Source organism: Myotis davidii, unplaced genomic scaffold, assembly GCF_000327345.1.
Source record: "Myotis davidii unplaced genomic scaffold, ASM32734v1 scaffold68, whole genome shotgun sequence".
Taxonomy (NCBI): domain Eukaryota; kingdom Metazoa; phylum Chordata; class Mammalia; order Chiroptera; family Vespertilionidae; genus Myotis; species Myotis davidii.
Genome location: NW_006300376.1, coordinates 7,678,235 through 7,698,979, shown reverse-complemented (window position 1 = coordinate 7,698,979; position 20,745 = coordinate 7,678,235). Strand labels below are relative to the sequence as shown.

Genomic DNA, 20,745 nt, shown 5'->3' with positions numbered 1-20,745 from the left:
TTGCTAGGGACTTGCCCGGCACTTGCTCTCTACCTCTATTTGTTATCTTACTTCTATCATTGACAGTCCCTCTAGGTTGTGGGCTGCTTGCCTGTGTTCCTGAGAAGCATCTACGGTACCAGTCTATAGAGTGTGTTTTCTTTAGTGAATTACCGGTATGTTTACCGGTAATAAACTTGCACTGTTTTATGTATATGTTTGATTACATACAGCCTTGTGACAGTTTTCCTGCATGTCATAAGCATTTGAATATAAATTAAAATGTTAAAATCAAATCTGATATTGTTTTACCTTTTATTTGGTGTGTGGAAGGTGTGCGGAAGAGGGGGTAGTCTTATACGGCGAGTATATAACAAACTCTGTATTTTGAGTGGAAATGTTAGGGGGTCGTCTTATACGCCCAGTCGTCTTATACGCCGGCAAATACGGTAAATCACACAATACTGGGACAAACTTTTTTATCCATAGGATAATTCCTTGAAAATAGCTGTTAGATGAAACAAAAACTTTTTCCAAGGTTTTAGCCCTTTTTATTGATTTTCTTTTCTGCATAACCCTCTCTCAAAAATTAAATGATATATCTGTTCTTTTGTAAACATCAGGCTTTCGCCATGCTCTTACAGTCCTTGGAAACATTCACTTCTTCAGCTTGTCGTGCACAGCTGGGCTGGTGGCGGCATCAGCTCAGAGCTCCTCTGTATCCCCCTTTAAAACAGGCTCGGCAGGCACTGTGTGCTCCTGCTTCACAGCATGAGCGGCGTAGTTGAGGCTGGTATTTCCACTCCAGTGCCAACAGCCTGAGAAGGGGTTGTAGATCATTCCTGCCACAGTTTGAACTGACAGACCATCTGAAAAACATCACAAAGAGTAGATTTAATAAGTATTTACCTTTCAAGAGCCGAATCTCATACAACTCTCCATGCTAAAAAAGGACATCTAACTCAAAGGGCAAAAACACTTTGTCACCATGTGCCGATCACTCTTTACTGCAGCACAGAACATAAACTCCAAAGCCGACTGCCTGGCTTCAGACCCCAGCTCTGGCACCTAATAGATGACCCTGGGTAATTCATTTCACCTTTCTCAATGTCAGTTTTCTCCCATGGACAGAACAGATATCACAGAGTTGTCAGAATTAGATGAGATATGTGTATAAAGTAGCATGGTGCTTGGAATTTGGTAAGTACTCAATAAACATTAGCTGTTTTTAGAAAATACATACCTGCCAACAAGGAACTCTTCCTATAAAGCATCTTTAAAATATTTTTTTCTACTGTTTTCAACAAGGTTACTTGCAGAAATCTTTAGACCTTACTACATTGCATTGGACTGATAATATTCCAAGTAAAATCAAGTTTATTGATATATTGTTTATGAACAAAAAACATGAGATATACATGAGTCTAGGTACTTAACAGGAATATCAACTGCCAAATAAATGAACTGATAAATATTATTACTTGACAGGAATCTAACACGTAAGTCCAATGTTCACAATGAGTAAAGCAGAGCTAGGCATTGCAGGGAGTACAAAAAAGAGGCATAGTCTGACTTCAAGGACTTTATGGCCAGAAAGGGGCTGAAAAACACCAAAATAACTATAATATAAGGCATGCTATAAGAAGCATAAAATACATAAAACTTGGCAAGGAAGTTCAAAATATATCTGAGTGCCCAGCCAGTGTGGGTCAGTGGTTCAGCAATGACCTATGAATTCCACAAATTTTTGCTATATCACGTACGTCACTTTTTTAATATATATATACATATATATATACACACACACATACATATATATATGAATCAGGAAAAATAATATGTATTATAAGCTAATACAAGGAGGGCCTCAACAGGACAAACTGAGGATGTGTAAGTAACAGACATTTGTACCTCACCCTTAAATATGTGAGGAGTAAACAGCCAAAAGGTATTCACTGATCACCTATGATTTGCTTGGCCCTGGGTTAGGTGCCACAGGTGAGAGAGAATGGTATCGAATACTTAATCCTAACTTCGAGGAGTTTATGATCTAGGTGAGGAGATGAAACCAACATCCAAAGAACTGTGGCCTATTTAAGTGCTAGGCTGTGTGATTATTAATTATAGGTACATTAAGCATTCTGCTAGGCCTTGAAAATTCGTAACTGGAAAAATTCTTATACTTACTTGACTCCAGAATGCTCTCTAGCTTTTCAGGTGAAACAAACTTCTCCCACGTATGAGTGCCTTTTGGAACAATACCTGCAATTTGCTCTGAAAAAACAATTCCCAAGGCGTAGGATAGCTGTGTTTTGTTGATTGTAGTAATAAATAAAGAACCACCAGGCTAAAAAACAGAGAGAAATAAAATTTTAAATGTCAGGAACATCAGTTAGGTAAAGGCTTCCCTTCTCCCACCCTCTTCCTTTCTTCCAAATAGTAATTTTCTGCTGTTGTTAATCCTCACCCGAGGTTATTTTTTCCTTTGCTATTCAGAGAGAGTGGAAGGGAGGGAAGGAGAGAGAAACATCGATGTGAAAGAGACATATCGATTGGTTGCCTCCCCCACATGGGGACCAAACCTGCAACCCAAATACGTGCCCTTGACTGGTTCAGTGAGCAGGCCAATACTCTAACCACTGAACCAAGCCAGCCAGGGCCCTTCCAAGTAATTTAAGTGCAGTTAAGATACACAAGCATGAATAGAATATAATTTACTAAAATAGTATTTTTTTTTTCTCTTGGGAAATTCATTAATAAAGGTAGTCCACTGCCAATATACTCACTGAGTTTATGAAACAGTGTTTATAACTCTTAAAATCATACATTACTATGATTTATGTTTATATTATACTAGAGGCCCGGTGCCGGTGCACAAAAATTTGTGCACTCGTGGGGGTCCCTCAGCCCAGGCTGTGCCTTCTCGCAGTCTGGGACCCCCTCAGGGGATGTCCACCTGCTGGTGTAGGTCCGTTCCCCGGGGAATCAGGCCTAAGCTGGCAGTCAGACATCCCTCTGGCAGCCCAGGAGCCCTCGGGGGATGTCTGACTGACGGCTTAGGTGCTCCTAAGTGATCAGTCGGACATCCTTAGTGCTGTTGAGGAGGCAGGAGAAGCTCCCACCACCACAACAGTGCTGGCAGCCATCAGCCTGGCTTGTGGCTGAGCAGAGCTCCTCCCCCAGCACAGCCAAGGAGGCGGGAGAGGCTTCTGCCACCACCGCTATGCTTGCAGGCACCAGGCCAGCTTGTGGCTGAGTGGAGCTCCCCCATGTGGAAGCACACTGACCACTAGAGGGCAGCTCTGCGTTGAGGGTCTGCCCCCTGGTGGTCAGTATGCGACATAGTGACCAGTCATTCCCAGTCATTCTACTATTAGGGTCAATTTGCATATTACTGTTTTATTATATAGGATACACTAGAGGCCTAAAAATCGTGCATGGGCGGGGGGGTGTCCCTCAGCCCAGCATGCACCCTCTCCAATCTGGGACTGCTGGCTCCCAACCAATTGCCTGCGCGTCTGCCTGATTGCCTCTAACCGCTTCTGCCTGCCAGCCTAATCGCTCCCTAACCACTCCCCTGCCAGCCTGATCGACGCCTAACTGCCTTCCTGCCGGCCTGGTCACCCCTAACTGCCCCCCCCTGCAGGCCTGGTCCCCCCCAGATGCCCTTCCCTGCAGGCCTGAGAGCCCCCCACTGCCCTCCCTCGCAGGCCTGATCCCTCCTAACTGCCCTCCCCTGCAGGCCTGGTCCCAACTACCCTGCCCTGCAGGCCTGGTCCCCCCCAGATGCCCTTCCCTGCAGGCCTGAGAGCCCCCAACTGCCCTCCCTTGCAGGCCTGATCCCTCCTAACTGCCCTCCCCTGCAGGCCTGGTCCTCCCCCCACCCCAAATGGCCTCCTCTGCAGGCCTGGTCACCCCTAACTGCTCTCCCCTGCAGGCCTGATTGCCCCAACTGCCCTTCCCTGCCGGCCATCTTGTGTCCATAGGGGGGTGGCCATCTTGTGTGTTGGAGTGATGGTCAACTTGCATATTACCTCTTTATTATATAGGGTTGCTTGTGTATATCAACTACTTAATAATAAAAATATAGAAGCCGAAACCAGTTTGGCTCAGTGGATAGAGCGTCGGCCTGCAGACTGAAAGGTCCCAGGTTCGATTCTGGTCAAGGGCATATACCTGGGTTGCGGGCACATCCCCAGTAGGAGATGTGCAGGAGGCAGCTGATCGATGTTTCTCTCTCATCGATGTTTCTAACTCTCTATCTCTCTCCCTTTCTCTCTGTAAAAAATCAATAAAATATATTTTTTAAAAAATATATAGAAATGAGATCAGGTTGCTCTTCCTTGTTACATGTCCACGTTTATGTTTTAACATATGTCAATACTGCTTTCTCTCCAGGTGCGGATTCTACCTAATTTGTTTGGTACAGCATACAGCTCCACATCATGTGCAGGCAGTCAACGCCAGTAACTGTTCTTTGAAAAGAACATTAATGATTAAGGCTTGAAAATATTTCCTTTTTATTTTCTTTCATTAGTATTAAGCAGTGATTTTCAACTGGTGTGCTGCAAGAATTTTTAAAACATGCAATTCCTGACTATTTAGTCAGAGGGACTGACCTCTTTTCCCTTAGATTGTCAAATAGAAAAATGACAACAGCAACACAACAATAGCCATCCGGTATGAATTAATCCAAATTATCCCTTTTTTGTTTTTGTCAGATCAGCAAAAAAATGTATTTTCTGGTGCACCACAGAATTTTAGTAGTGAGTTTGTGTGTGCCATGAGATGAAAATGGTTAAAAATTGCTGGTATAAAGAATATGAAGAGATCAAAATAAGCACGTTAGACAAATACAAGCCATTAACGAAGCTGTTCAGTCTGCCATATTTTAGTGACTACATGACAGTGCTTTCTTTATTTATTCCCACAAATAGCAAGGCCATTACCACATCCTTCCTCTTTTATGCATCTCATTAGCCTGGTGAGGATAAAATGCCAGAGTCTCTCCAAAATAATCATATAACTATATATGGGGGGTTGGGGGGGGAGAGAAGGTAGGTTTACAGTTGTTGATATGTGAAAAATAATGCCAATGATTAATAAATAATAATCCAATAATAAACTCTGTGTTTTGCAAACTCACAACTGTAAATCCACTTTTGCCCCACCTCATATGTACATGTATAGGAGAAAGAAAGAAAATATATCTCAAATACCATCCCAAACCAAAAATAGAAAAAAGAAGGCCCTGAAATATTGCCCAGTCCATTAAAATGAAAAACTGAAATATCAAACACGATTTCATCACACATTGTAACTTTTCTCTGTAAAACTCCAGTATTCTAAAATATATTCTTAAGAAGCATTTAGTAAAGAAAAAAAGAAGAAAAAAAAAGCATTTAGTATATGTTGATTATATCTTAATAGAGATGGGGGGAGGGGAATTGCTAAAAATAAGGGAAACTGGTAAAATGTATATGGGAACACTTTACTATTTTTGCAATTCTTCTATAAATCTAAAATTATTCAAAAGAAAAACCATTTTTAAAAAGCTCTATTTAGGTAAGGGCTAAAACTAAGCATTGCATTCTTTTAGCTCTTGACCTCAGGGTGTTACCTCCAGAATACATATATAACAGAGTCAATATAATAATAATAAAACTAATATAATAATAATAATAATATTTTCAGAAAATTTATTAAAAGAAAATTTGGCATCATTTTCAGAGGACTAAGACTGGAGAATTATAAAACAATAATAATGTAATGGGAAAAACTGGATTTAGAATCAAAAGATGTAGCTTTAAATTGGACTTCAGCACCTAATGACCTTTGACTTAAAGATATAATGACCTTTGACATCTCCCAAATTCTGATCTTCACTGGTCAAAGGAGGCCATAACAATGCCTGCCTTACCTTCCTAACATAGTTGCAGGTCAGATCAAGGAAGGTCATATGCATGAAGTATTCTTTTAGAAGCTGAAAACTTAAACATATCACAAATAGAGTGCTTAACAAACGCTAAGTCAATTTATGCTGATAATGATTTGTACTGATTTTAAATGTTAATCCAAACAAACTTTTTAGTAATTGTCATCCAATGTCTATTAGGTATTTAACTAGGCTATATCAATGGAAAAATATCACTATAAATCTACTGGTTGTATTATAATGTTCAGCACCAACATTGTTCAAGCTCCCTGGACATCAAGACACTGGATCTGGAAAACCCTGGTAGTGAGGGCAGGCTGAGAGGCAGGAGTAATCTCCCACAGAGACACTGCCCCTGGTTTTGGTTTCCTGGTTTCAAGTATTATACAGCCCTTATTGCTATGGATACATATACACACTGAAAAGCAAACAAGTAAACTCTGCAAGTCTTACTTTTAACACTTGATAGCAGCACTGTATAAATGTTTCTAGGTCAATCACATGCTCTACAACTTCAGAAGCTATGACAGCATCAAATGTTTCTGCAGTCTCTTCCACAATCTCTTCCAGGGAACACACTCTGTATTCTACCCTCTGATCCAAGACTGGATCAAATGATTTATGGCGCTGTGCTGTTTTAATGTTCTCATCCACAGGATCAATTCCAATAACTGAAGCCCCAAGCCGCCCTAGAGGCTGATGGTATAAAAAAAAAGTTACACTCAGGAAGAAAACAGAACAATGTTAGCAATAAAAAGCTTATCAAAAAGGCAACAAGATAAACCACGAGGGGATAAATATTGGAGATTTTTTATGGGAACATGGAAATTCATTATGTTATTTTCTCTAGTTTATACACGTTTGAAAATTTCCATAATAAAAAGCTTAAACATGAGAACAATAATCACAACATAAAACTCATGAAGAACTACTTTCAAATAGTGAAAAAATCATCTGTATTTTCTAGGTACATTTAACATGCACACAATACAGTACTGATATATTTAAAGTGCAATAAATGTAACATATTATAAAAACAGCAAAACTGTCTGATATTCAAATTGCCTAAGAAACAATTTTTTCTTGATAGCTTTTTTCCGTGACTGACTAGAAATGATTCTTCATAGCTAAGTCTTCTTTCAACTTTTATATTTAATCACTTCCCATGAAATGCTCACTTTTAAACACAGCCTTAATATTTATCAAAACTTGTATAGCTTTTACAACTCTTCAGTCAATAAGTTAAAAAGTATAAATCAAATTATTTTAACTTTAGAGACATAAGATCTACACTAACACACAGAGAAGATTACAGAATACATATAGCCCAATCTTACTCATTTATAACTTGATACACCACCTATTCTTGAGTCTAAGGGATGTATTTTCACATACTTTACATTTCCTGAAATTTTATAATTGATGTCAGAGAGACCAGCCCACTGCCACCTGAAGAACATGTTTTCTATGCATGTGGAACTTAGCTATGCACCAAAGGCCTCTGTCAGGCTCGCTCTCAACTTGCTGTTATGGGCCTCGACAGACCACATCCCACTGATCCTTCACTTAGATTTATATCCTATTCTGTTGCTTAAAATATCTTTCAGAGATCAGATTATGATGCAGCATTGATAGGAGAATACAAAATAAAGCTACAGTGCATAAATTTACTATAAGCTAAAGCAAATCTTCACAGAGAGGATGAGTATTCTTCCAAGTACTCTAAAGCACCCGAGAAGGGAAGAGCCCTACAAGCAGGCAAAACTCTGTTAGGTTTTAGTATGGAAGCGGCAAAGGACAGCTTATCATAGCACCTAAGCAGTGGAAATTGCCTCATCTCTTGGGATAGAAGAGATACCAAAATTTCCAAAGCTATTCTGTGAAAAAAAAAATCCTCACTATAATTTTCTGAAATTTTTATATTTTTAAGAAAATGTTGTAAAATCACTTACTTCAGTTAACAATCCACCACCACAGCCAACATCAAGAATCTTCATCCCAGACAAAGGTTTTCCTGGCTGGTGATTAGCAATTGTTTTTAAAAGATTGTCTCTTTTTAAAAAATTCAAAACATATAAAAGTTATTGATTTTTATCAATTAAATCTTAAAAGTATACATTTTTTCAATGAAATATTAAATTTTCATTTTAAAATGGATTATTCATTTTTTGGGTAAATAGGTCTTTTATTTTCAGAATTAAATAACTATGTTTAATTTACAAGATGTTTTTGGTTTTGTTTTAATACAGCTTTATTGGATTTTTTTAAGAGAGAGGAAGGAAGAGGGATAGAGAGATAAAACCTTGATAAGAGAGAGACATTGACTGGCTGCCTCCTACACGCACCCTCCTCCCCACCAGAATTCGAACTGAGGACCTCTGGTTCATTGGTCGATGCCCAACCACTGAGCGGTACAGCCTGAGCTAATTTATAAGATATTTTAAATAATCTTAAGCAGGAGGTTTAAAGTAAAGTTCTTGAAATAATCCTATATAATAGCGTAGTATGCAAATTGTCCCCTCCACCGGGAGTTTCCTGGGAATCTGACCAGGGGGCAGGGCCAGCCAGGGGAAGGGAGGGAGTACCCAGCCAGCAGCACATGTATTTTGTGCACTGGACCCCTAGAATAGCAATAATTATGACTTAATTGTTAGTTTAGTCATGACCTAAAGAAAAACTTTTAAAATAATCTAGTTTAGATTAACCTAATTTATTTGCTTGAGAGATCCTGTCACCCATTTACTACATTGTCAGTACTTGCTACATCCATTTCATATCTGCAACAAATAGGTTATTTACAGGGCTTAGAAAAAGCAGATTGGAAATCTATATTTTCAGAATTTGCCAATATTCCCTTCTAAATTGAGTCTCTTTTAAACTTCTAACTTAATGGTGTTTTCATGATCATGTAAACAGGCATCCAAATCAGATAAACTTAATTCTAAGATCACTATAGTAATACTTTTATTATCATACTTAGTCATACTTTACCACATATGCAAACATAAGCACATGCACACACTTTGCGCGTGCATATACACACACACACACACTGATAGACCTAACAGTATTGAAAACTAAACTTTCAAGTTGTGTTATATATAATAAAGATACCTTAGGATATCTTTTATTGCTATTAAAATTAATTGACTCCTGCCGAAACCGGTTTGGCTCAGTGGATAGAGCGTTGGCCTGCGGACTGAAGGGTCCCAGGTTCGATTCCGGTCGGGGGCATGTGCCTGGGTTGCGGGCACATCTCCAGTGGGAGATGTGCAGGAGGCGGCTGATCGATGTTTCTTTCTCATCGATGTTTCTAACTCTCTATCTCTCTCCCTTCCTCTCTGTAAAAAATCAATAAAATATATTAAAAAAAAATAATAAAAATAAAATTAATTGACTCCTAAGAATAACCTTGATAGTGGTCAAATAGATAACTTCAGAATGTTATAACATATTGAAAGGACCCATTTCAAATGAAATCCAATCCATTCTTCACACATCACCCAAATGACTACCTTGCACCATAATTTTGATCATATCGTTCCCCTTTTATGGCTTTTAATTATGCTCAGAATAAAATCTAAACTTCTAACCATAACTTGCACTACCCTGGGTGATCTTTTTTAGAATGGTCTAAATGACAGTGTCATGATAGTCTGAATACAGTAGTTCTCAAGCTGAGAATATATGAAAATTATCTGAAAGGTTTACTCAAACACAGTCAGCTGACCCATCCCCGCAACCAAAGCAATAGGTCCAAGGTGAGACCTGAGAATTTTGCTTTTTTAACAAGTTCCCAGGTGATATTGATGTTGCTAGCCCAGGGCCTACACTTTTGAGAACCTCTGATTTAAACTAAAGAATGACATTTTGCTGCTCCCTGCCTTCGTGTTTACAAAAATTCAGTAATAATATAAAGATGCCTACATTTCCCTTTGTGCTGCATTGATGAACCAGCAAAAACCAATCAAGTCCCTGAGGGCAGTGTGAGTCTGACATTCTGTGTCTATCACAGTGCCATGCCCATCTCGGCTGCTCAAAAATGTTTAATGAACAAATAAATGAATGAACAATTTCTTTATAAATGGAGTCTAATGAACCCTGGCCTTTACCTCTGACAGCAAACTATAAGTTCCTGAAGTACGTGGACTATGTTTCAAATGATGAATGTCTTAGTAGCTTTTACAGTGTCTAGCCCCCAAGCTCTACACAAGGTAAGTACTTAATAAATATTTGTTGAATTGAACTATCTCAGTAGTATTCCCTTTATCAGAACTGCCTAAAGGTCAAAGTTGTTGTAAAATGATCTTGATGCCATAGGACCCTAGTTTCTTTTCATAAGGATTTAATTCTAATTAAGCATATAATGTCCAAACATGCTTCAAGTTAATTTACAAAAGCAGCCTAGAACTTGGGTGTTATAAAAAATTAATGGTTTCAAACAATGGATATTGAAGAGAATCTCCCTAATTTCTAAAGTGAACTTAAAATACAGTATTTTTTAACCTAGGTATAAACCAAGAGAAAAATGAACCGAAAAGAAGATGAATTATTAAAAGGACTTGCATGTTAAAAGACTTAGAATTTCAGTAACGTTACCTAATAAATGGCACCCTCAGGTCATTCATAGAATGAAGAGGTGCATATACTCCTTGCTCATCCCACCACTTGTGAGCCAGGGCCAGGAAGGTTTTCATCTCACTGCTGTCTACAGTGGTTCGAGAAGTACTGTACAGTCTTGTCCAAGGGTATCTAAGAGGTCAAAATGAAGAGCCGGGCAAAAACTGCTGGTTTTAAAAATGTAACGTGAGTATAATATGTACAAAGATATTCTAATTTATAATTTATTAGATTCGAAATACATGTATTGCTCATTTTTGATGCTTCAAAACCAAGTTTCCTTATAATCACACTGCTTAAAATACATTTTATTCACAGATGAAACAATTAATTTGCTTTTGAAGTAAGTTACACTGAAAATGAAACCACATAACTTGGCCTTCTGGGTCACATTCTATGTAATAAAAGCCCAGAGACTGAACGGTGGAACAACCAGAACGACTGGTTGACCAGTCACTATGACATGCACTGACCACCAGGGGGCAGACGCTCAACGCAGGAGCTGCCCCCTGGTGGTCAGTGCACTTTCACAATGAAAGCAACACTTGGCTGACCAGGATGAGTGGCGCTCCCACAATGGGCCGCTCCCCGCCGGCCATGCCCCCGCCATGCACCAGGCCTCTAGTTTAATAATAATAATAGTAGTAGTAGTGGTAGCAATAACCATTTATTGAGTACTTACTAAATGTTGTTACTATTTAAGAATTCAACATATGTCAGATCATTTCACGTAATCTTCTCAGCAACTTTACAAGGTACATACTACTATTATTATCTCACTAGGAGGCCTGGTGCATGAAATTCTGCACTCGGGGGAGGGGGGTCCGCCTCATCCCGGCCTGCACCCTCTCACAGTCCAGGAGCCCTCAGAGGATGTCCAACTGACGGCTTAGGCCTGCTCCCCACGTCAGCCGGACATCCTTAGCGCTGTCACGGAAGTGGGAGAGGCTCCCACCACTGCCGCTGCACTCACCAGTGAGCCTGGTTTCTGGCTGAGCAGCGCTCCCCCTATGGGAATGCACTGACCATCAGGGGGCAGCTCCTGCATTGAGCATCTGCCCCTGGTGGTCAGTGCATGTCATAGCAACCGGTCATTTGCCATTGGGCAGAAACCGGCTCTCCAACATCCCCCAAGGGGTCCCAGATTGTGAGAGGGCGCAAGCCAGGCCACTGGTGCACGATTGGGGCTGGGGAGGGACGCGGAATGTTGGCCAGCTGGGGAGGGACCACGAGAGGGATCCAGGGCATGTTCAGCCCATCTCACTCAGTCCCGATCAGCTGGACCCCAGCAGCAAGCTAACCTACCAGTTGGAGCATCTGCCCCCTGGTGGTCAGTGCACATCATGGAGAGAGGTTGAGCAGCCTTAGCTATCATTAGCATATTATGCTTTGATTGGTTGAACGGCCGAATGGACGACCGGACATTTAGCATATTAGGCTTTTATTACATAGGATTATCTCTATTACACAGATAAGAAAAGGGAACCTTAGAGAGATTAAGTGGTAGAATCAGGATTTGAAGCCAGATGCCTCCATCTTCTTTTTTTCATTTTGGCTGCTATCATCCTAGTCCAAGCGCCCATCATCTCCTATGTTAATCATTATCCTAGCCTCTGATTAGCCCGCCTGCTTCCTACTTTACCCCCCTCCAATCTGCTCTCCATAACTATCTACTACTCCCTTCATCTTCCCCACTTCAGCCACTTGAGCCTTCTTTCAGTTCTTTGAACTGACCATGCTTGCTTCTTCCTCAGGTACTTTGTATATGTTGTTACCTCTCCCTGAAACATTATTCTCACACTAGAGGCCCAGCACACGAATTTGTGCACAGGTGGGGTCCCTTGGCCTGGCTAGCGATCGGGGCCAATTGGGGCCAATCGGGGCCAATCAGGGCTGGCCGGCCGGGGTGAAGGGACCATGGGAAGTTGGCCAGCCATGGGAGGTTGGCTGTGGGAATGCACTGACCACCAGGGGGCAGCTCCTGCATTGAGTGTCTGCTCCCCTAGTTGTCAGAGCATTGTCATAGTGACCGGTCAACTGGTCGTTTGGTCGACCTGTTGTAATGGTTGCTAAGGCTTTTACATATATAGATTACCCATTCCTCTATAAACTCATTTAATTTCTTCTCTTCTTTTAGCTCTTAGTTTGAATGGAATATCATCTAAGAAGTCTTCCTCCATTCAAAACTGGGTCATAATCCCCTATTTTAAGTCCTATACATCTTTATACTACGTCTATGTGGTTATTTGATCTGGTCTCCCCACTAACACACAAGTACCATGAGGGTAAAGCATGGATTGTCTTGCTTACCATTTTATTCCTAGTGACTAGTACATTTCCTGGAACACAATTGGTGCTCAAATGCATAATCTGAGACCAGAGGCCTAGACAAGAATATAATTAACCTAAAAATTTTTTTTTAATCAGATGGGATCTAACAAGGCCTAAACAGGAATCAGACAGAAAATGACACCAAGTTTCATGTCAAAGTACACGATAGGAAAACCCTCCAAAGATTCTTGGGTAAGAGAGAATAGGTTGTAATGATAAAATAGGTAATGCCATTCAAATTTTTATTACGTTTTCTTAGCTATATAGAATACATTCTATATGGATTACTTATTATCCTTTTAAGACCTAAATATCACTCTTCTGTAATATTATGTTATGACTGTCACCCTCCTTTTCCATGCTTCATCTAAAGACTCAGTAATCAAGGACTAACTTACATAGGTAACAGTAGGTGGTTGCTCAGTTGACTATAAGAATGATTTCACATACACCCAAGCTTAAAGGAGATAGCTCATTCACAAGTAGAACTATGCACTCATACCTTAAAGCTATGCAATATTTTTTACAAGGTTAGAAGTTGGTTTATAAAATAAGAATACAGAAAGACTTTGATTCAGTCTTACCTAAAATATATACTTATGCACCTTATCATACTAGTTATATTACACTCAAATCATTTATAATTTTAAGCACTGCATTATTTGTGTCCTGTCATAAGGATATTATGAGGAGGTAAAAAGTACTTCTCCAAGTCATATAGTCTTATATTAAAAATAAAATCTATCTCTGAATATGGATAAAGGGTATGCACTATATATTATTTTTCAATTTTTCTGTGGGTTTCACATATTCCAAATGTAAAAGTTCCTGCAAAAATAAGAATATGTAGATAAATAAAAGCACCTTAATTAAATCATGTGAGCTATTAAATACTGACTGGATTATTAAACACAACCAATATAAAACTATTATTTACATAATTATGTAAATATTTGCCTCAGTAATGAATAAACTTACCTGTAACTTTTCATTGTATTCAAGCAGGCAAAAGTCATTCTATAAGATTTGAACCACATGATCCTGTATTTACTGAAAACCCATGGTTTAATTTGTAGAGTCCAACTGAGCTGATTCTCTAGATAAATTGGAAAAAAAATTAAATGTTTAGAGAAAGCACAGTATGAATCCTTAATATAAATGTACTTGAAGAAACTAAAAGGTTTTTTTAATTTTAGATTTTATTCTAACATATAAAATAAAGGTCTTGCATTCCATCATCTAATTCTAATCAGACATTTCTGAAATTGTATTTGGCAAACATAAGTATGAATATGTAAAAGTTTTTTCACACCATTAGTTTTTGCATCCACATTACACTGTACAAAATTATAAAAAACGATATTCAAATTAAAACTATATTACCTTTTAAGGGGAGAAATGAGGACATCTGTATTAGTGTCAACTATTAAATAAAGTTAAAAACAACTATATTACCTTTTAAACTAGGGTAATACTGATTCTGAGATTATATGTCAAAACTAGTTCAAATTCTGTCACTTCCATGTTAGCTACATAAAATGGACATAAAGCTATGTTCAACACCCTTTACAGATGAGAACACTGTGGTATAAAACATTTTAAAATAGCACTCATCTAGTTCATATATTCAAACTTACGTAGGGACCTGCTTTATGAGCTCCTTACTCTGCTGCAGAACATTCAACTGTTCAAAAGCATTTGGACAAAGTACACCTTATAGCAAAGAAAATTACCATGCTTATTACATTATGATAAGAAGGACAATCCACCAAGAAAATAAACCAATCCTAAATGTGTATATGCCAAACAAGGCTTTCAAAACATGTGAAGCAAAAATAGAACTAAGAGGAGAAATAATCTATAACTATATTTGGAAATTTCAACACCCTTTTCTCAGTAGTTGATAGTACCACTAGACAGATCAACAAGAATACAGAAGAACTGAATAACACCATCAACCAACAAGATCTAATTGAATTTTTTTAAATTCTTACCTGAGGATATGTTTATTGATTTCAGAGGGGGCGGGGGGAAGAGAGAGAGAGACATTGATTGGTACATGCCACAACTAGGGATCGAACCCAAAACTTTGGTATGTGCCCTGACCAGAAATCAAACTCGTAACCTTTTTTATGTATGGGATGAAACTCCAACCAACTGAGCCACCCAATTAGATCAGGGCACCATCTAATTGAAATTTATAAAACATTCCACCCAAACAAAAACAAAATGTACATTCTTTCAAGTATGTATGGAGCATTCATAATGATAGACCATATCCTGAGATATAAAAGAAACCTTCACAACTTTAAGAGAAGTGAAATCATATAAACTATGTTCTCTGACTGTAGTGGACTCAAACCAGAAATAAGTAACAGAAAGATAACATGAAAAGAACAAAACACTTAGGAATTAAACAACACAATTCTAAACAATCCATGAGTCAAGGCAAAGTCTCAGGGAAACAAAACTGAAATAAAAGATACAATAGCTGAAAACCAGTTTGGCTCAGTGGATAGAGTGTCGGCCTGCGGACTGAAAGGTCCCAGGTTCGATTCCGGTCAAGGGCATGTACCTGGGTTGCGGGCACATACATCCCCAGTAGGAGATGTGCAGGAGGTGGCTGATCAATGTTTCTCTCTCATCGATGTTTCTAACTCTCTATCTCTCTCCCTTCCTCTCTGTAAAAAATCAATAAAATATATATTTTTTAAAAAGATACAATATATAAACATCTATAGACATAGTTACAGCAGTATTTAAAGGGAAACTTATAGCACTAAATATGTATATTAGAAAAAAGTAAAGGTCTATAGTCAACAATCTAAATGACCACCTCAACAAACTAGAGAAAGGAAAGTAAAATAAACCCAAAGCAAGCAGACAAAAGAAAATAATGATAAAAGTAGATTTTAATGCCCTAGTTGGTTTGGCTCAGTGGATAGAGCATTGGCTTACAGACTGAAGGGTCCCCAGATTCGATTCTGGTCAAGGGCACATGCTTGGGGTTGTGGGCTTGATCCCCAGTAGGGGGTGTGCAGGAGGCAGCCAATCAATGATTCTCTCTCATCACTGATGTTTCTATCTCCCTATCCCTCTCTCTTCCTTTCTGAAATCAATAAAAATATATTTTTAAAATGTAGATATTAATATCCTCTCTAATAAAAGAGAAACATGGTAATTGGCGTATGACTGCTACCCTTCCCATTGGCTAATCAGGGAGATATGCAAATTAACTGCCAGCCAAGATGGTGGCCGGCAGCCAGGCACCTTGAAGCTAACATGAGGCTTGCTTGCTTCAGTGACGGAGAAAACCAACGTTCCCCGCCTGCCTCGCAGGCCTCTGAGCCTGCAGTTTGAAACATTTTAACAAATATAGAAGCTAAAAAAGACCCCAGAAACCAGCTATCAGCGAGCTGGGATATTAGAGCTGGAGTCAGAGCTGGAGTTATACATTGTTTCGATTATAGAACCGAAACAAACCAGAGACCTACTTTAAGCAGGGGAGGCCTAGGAACTGGAGCCTCAGAGCTAAAGCTGGCCCAGAATTTTAAAAAAAAAGAAAAAAAGGAGCGGTTGGGAGCTTCCGTCACCCGCCAGCCTGAAAACAGCCCTCAGCCCCTCACCCAGACTGGCCAGGCACCCCAGTGGGACCCCCACCCTGATCCAGGACACCCTTCAGGGCAAACCAGCCAGCCCCACCCATGCACCAGGCCTCTATCCTATATAGTAAAAGGGTAATATGCCTCCCAGCACAGCAGAGCCACGAGGCCTCCTGGCACCGGGATCAGCGTGACAGGGGGAAGCACCCAAACCCCCTGATCGCCCTGCGGCTCTGTGTGTGACAGGGGGCAGGGCCACAACCTCCCTATCCACCCTGCTCTGTTCGTGACAGGGGAAGGGGCCCCAACCTCCTGATCATCCCTGCTCTGTGCCTGATAGAGGGGAGCTCCCCAACGTCTGATCGCCCTACAGCTCTGTGTGTGACAGAGTGTGGTGCCCCAACCCCTGATGAGCCCCGCTCTGTGTGTGACAGGGGGCGGTGCCCCAACTCCCCTAACAGCCCTACTCTCTGAGTGACAGGGGGGAGCTCCTCAACCCCCTGATGGGCCCTGCTCTGTGCGTGACGGGGGCAGCGCCCCAACCCCTGGATTGGCCCTGCTCTGTGAGTGACAGGGGGGGGCGCCGCAACCTCCCAATCGACCCTGCCTTGAGTGTGACAGAGCCCGGTGCCCCAACCCCCAAAACAGCCCTACCCTGAGCGTGACTGGGGATGGCATCGCAACCTCCTATCCGCCCTGCTCTGTGCATGACAGGGGGCAGCGCCCCAACTCCCCAATCGGCCATGCTCTGAGCCCGACCAGGGGCTGCACCTAGGGATTGGGCCTGCCCTCTGCCACCTGGCAGCAGGCCTAAGCCAGCAGGGTGTTATCTCCCGAGGGGTCCCCGACTGCGAGAGGACACAGGCCAGGCTGAGGGACCCCCCTTTCCCCCCGAGTGCACTAATTTTTGTGCACCGGGCCTCTAGTTACTATATAATAAAGAGGTAATATGCAAATTGACCGTCACACCCTCGCGCAAGATCGACACCCCAATGTGGTCACAAGATGGCCACCACAGGATGGCCGGCAGGGGAGGGCAGTTCGGGGCAAGCAGGCCGGCAGGAGAGGGCAACTGGGCGATCGGGCCAGCAGAGGATGGCAGTTGGGTGGACCAGGCCAGCAAGGGAGGGCAGTTAGGGGCAACGAGTCCGGCAGGGGAGGGCAGTTGGAGGGGGGACCAGGCCTGCAGGGGAGGATCAGGCCTAAACCGGCAGTCAGACATCCCTTAAGGGGTCCCAGATTGGAGAGGGGCAGGCTGGGCTGAAGGACACCCCCACCCCCCGTGCACAAATTTCATACACTGGGCCTCTAGTCCTATATAATAAAAGCCTAATATGCAAAGTCCCCTCAGGCGGTCATTCAACCAGGAGACTGGGAGTTCGACCGCTCACTATGAAGTTTGCTGACCACCATGGGGCAGCGCGCTGCGACCTGCTGCTGGCTGCCTGGGGGCAGAGGTGATGGGGACAGAGGTGCGGTGAGAATGCGGGGTGTCCACCAAGCTCACTCTCACTTTCCCTGCTATCCTCCCCTGGGATGCCAGAGCTCGTATGCTGGGTGCCCACGAGAAACCCACCCCGCACCCGTGCAGCCTCTTCTGGGTGAGCCGGGCCGCAGACACCAGGACCGTAGGGGCCAGTTGGGCTCCCCATAGGTCATGCAGGAGCCAGTCTGCAAGGCCAGCTGGGAGAGAGAGCGCTGCCCACCTGGCTTCCGTGCGGCGCCACTGGGCAGCTCAGAGGCCCATGCTGTGCACAGGCCCGCTGCATCTGGCCACGCTCATCGCATCTCCACATGGGGACTCGGGCGCTTTAACTCAGGCGGAGGGAGGCGCGGGGCCCAGGTGCAGCCCAGGGCCCAGGGTCAGCTGGAACCTGCCCTTCCATGCCAGATGCTCGCCTTAGGGACCGCACCCGTGCATGAATTTCGTGCACCGGATCTCTAGTGATTAAAATAAAACAGAATAGATAAATAAATCAAGGCAAAAGTTAGTTCCTTTCAAAGATCACTAAAATTTATAAGCTTCTAGCAAGGCTGACAAAGAAAGAGAAGACCTATATTACCAATATTAGAAATTAAAGAAGGGATATCACTATCCACTATAGAGGCATAAAAAGAATGATTAGGGAATACTAAAAACTCTACACAGAGAAGTTCTACAGTTTAGATAAAATGAACCAATTCCATGAAAATCACCAATTACTAAACCCCATACAAGATGAAACACATAGCCTGAACAGTCCTGTAACTACTAAAGAAGTTGAATTCCTAGTTAAAATCTTCTGAAAAATAAATCTCCAGGCTCGGATTGCTTCCTTGGTGAATTCTACCAAACACTTAAAGAAGAAGAAAACAATCAATTCTACCCAATTTCTTCTAAAAATAAGAGGAACACCTCCCAACCCATTTATAAAGTCAGCATTACTCTGATAAGAAAGCCGGACAAAGCTGGCACAGTAAAGAAAACCAGAGACCAATTTCTCTCATGAACAGCCACAAAAATTCTCAATAATTAGTAAATAGAATACAGCGACATGTAAAAAGAATACTATAGCACAGCCAAGTGGGACTTATTCCAGCTATGCAACACTTAGTTCCATATTAGAAAATGAATGTAATCTACCATATTAATTAAAAGAAGAAAAACCACATAATCTTATCTGATATGGATAAAACATTTGACAAAACCACACCTACATGATTAAAAATTCTCAGCAAACTAAGAATAGAAGGAAAATTCTTCAATCTATAGAGCAGTGGTTCTCAAACTTCCTAATGCCGTGACCCTTTAATACAGTTCCTCATGTTGTGGTGATCCCCAATTTCATTGTTACAAATTGAACATAATTAAAGCACAGTGATTAATCACAAAAACAATATGTAATTATATATGTGTTTTCCGATGGTCTTAGGCAACCCCTATGAAAGGGTCATTTGACCCCCAAAGGGGTCACGACCCACAGCTTGAGAACCACTGCTATAGAGCATCCATAAAATTCCTACAGCTCACATAGTACTTAATGGTGAAAAACTAAGTGCTTTACCCCTAACATCAGCAACAAAGCAAGAATGCCCATTCTAATGACTCTTATTTAACACAGCACTAAAAATTTTAGCAAGTGCAATAAGGCAACAAGAAAAAAAGAAGGAAATAAAAGGCATACAGAATTTTCCTTATTTGGAAAAAAAAAAGCTCCTGAAACTCATATGTGAGTTCAGCAAGGTCACAGATTACAAGGTCAACACACAAAAAAATGTCAATTGTTTCTATATACTACCAACAATAAACAATTGGAAAGCAAAACCCAAAATGATATACCATTTAAAATCACTCCAAAAGCCTTGGCCAGTTGGTTGGAGCATCTTACTAAATACCAAAACATAGCAGGTTTGATTCCAAGTCAGGGCACGTACGTAGACTGCAGGTTTGATCTCCCACAAGGGTGCATGTAGGAGGCAACCAATTGATGTTTCTCTCTCACATCAATGTCTCCTCCTGTCTCTCTCTATCTCTCCAAATAATAATAATCTAATCTAATAAAAGAGAAACAGGCAAATTGACCGCACCTCCGCTATGCCCCAAGCCACGCCCACCAGCCACTCAGAGCGACTATATGCAAATTAACCCAACCAAGATGGCGGCCGGCAGCCACAGAGCTGGAGCAAGCAGGAGGCTTGGTTGCCCCGGCGATGGAGGAAGCCAAGCTTCCTGCCTTCCCTGGCCGGCTGTGGCCTCCGCTCCAGGCAACAAAGTTTCAATTATAGAAGATAAATAAATCCCAGATACCTGCTTCCAGCCAGCCTCCACAGGGAGTTTGGGTAGCTAGAGGCAGTGGCCAGCCTGCAAACAGCCATCAGCCCCTCACCCAGGCTGTCCAGGCACTCCAGCGGGGACTCCCACCCTGAAGGGGGTGTGGCCAGTCTGAAAACGGCCCTCAGCCCCTCACCCAGGCTGTCCAGGCACTCCAGCGGGGACTCCCACCCTGAAGGGGGTGTGGCCAGTCTGAAAACGGCCCTCAGCCCCTCACCCAGGCTGTCCAGGCACTCCAGCGGGGACTCCCACCCTGAAGGGGGTGTGGCCAGTCTGAAAACGGCCCTCAGCCCCTCACCCAGGCTGGCCACACCCTCATGGCGTGAGGGCCCCCACTGGGGGGCTTGGCCAGCCTGCAACAGCCATCAGCTCATCACCCAGGCTGGCCAGGCACCCCAGCAGGACCTCCTATCTGAAAGGAGTGTGGCCAGCCTGAAAACGGCCCTCAGCCCCTCACCCAGGCTGTC

The 20,745-nt window shown here is 41.9% G+C and overlaps 1 protein-coding gene across 1 annotated transcript in view; it reads right to left on the bottom strand.

The window, feature by feature from the left end:
• Positions 1-507: 507 nt before the first annotated feature.
• The window catches only part of COQ3 (coenzyme Q3 methyltransferase), a 27,279-nt gene continuing 7,041 nt past the window's right edge, over positions 508-20,745 (bottom strand). The window contains exons 2-7 of the mRNA XM_006777238.2: positions 13,844-13,961; positions 10,514-10,666; positions 7,867-7,966; positions 6,368-6,610; positions 2,167-2,326; positions 508-848 (exon numbers count right to left, since the gene is read on the bottom strand). Of these exons, the coding sequence (XP_006777301.2) occupies positions 685-848; positions 2,167-2,326; positions 6,368-6,610; positions 7,867-7,966; positions 10,514-10,666; positions 13,844-13,961 (938 nt within the window). The 3' untranslated portion in view covers positions 508-684. The remainder of the gene's footprint in view (positions 849-2,166; positions 2,327-6,367; positions 6,611-7,866; positions 7,967-10,513; positions 10,667-13,843; positions 13,962-20,745) is intronic.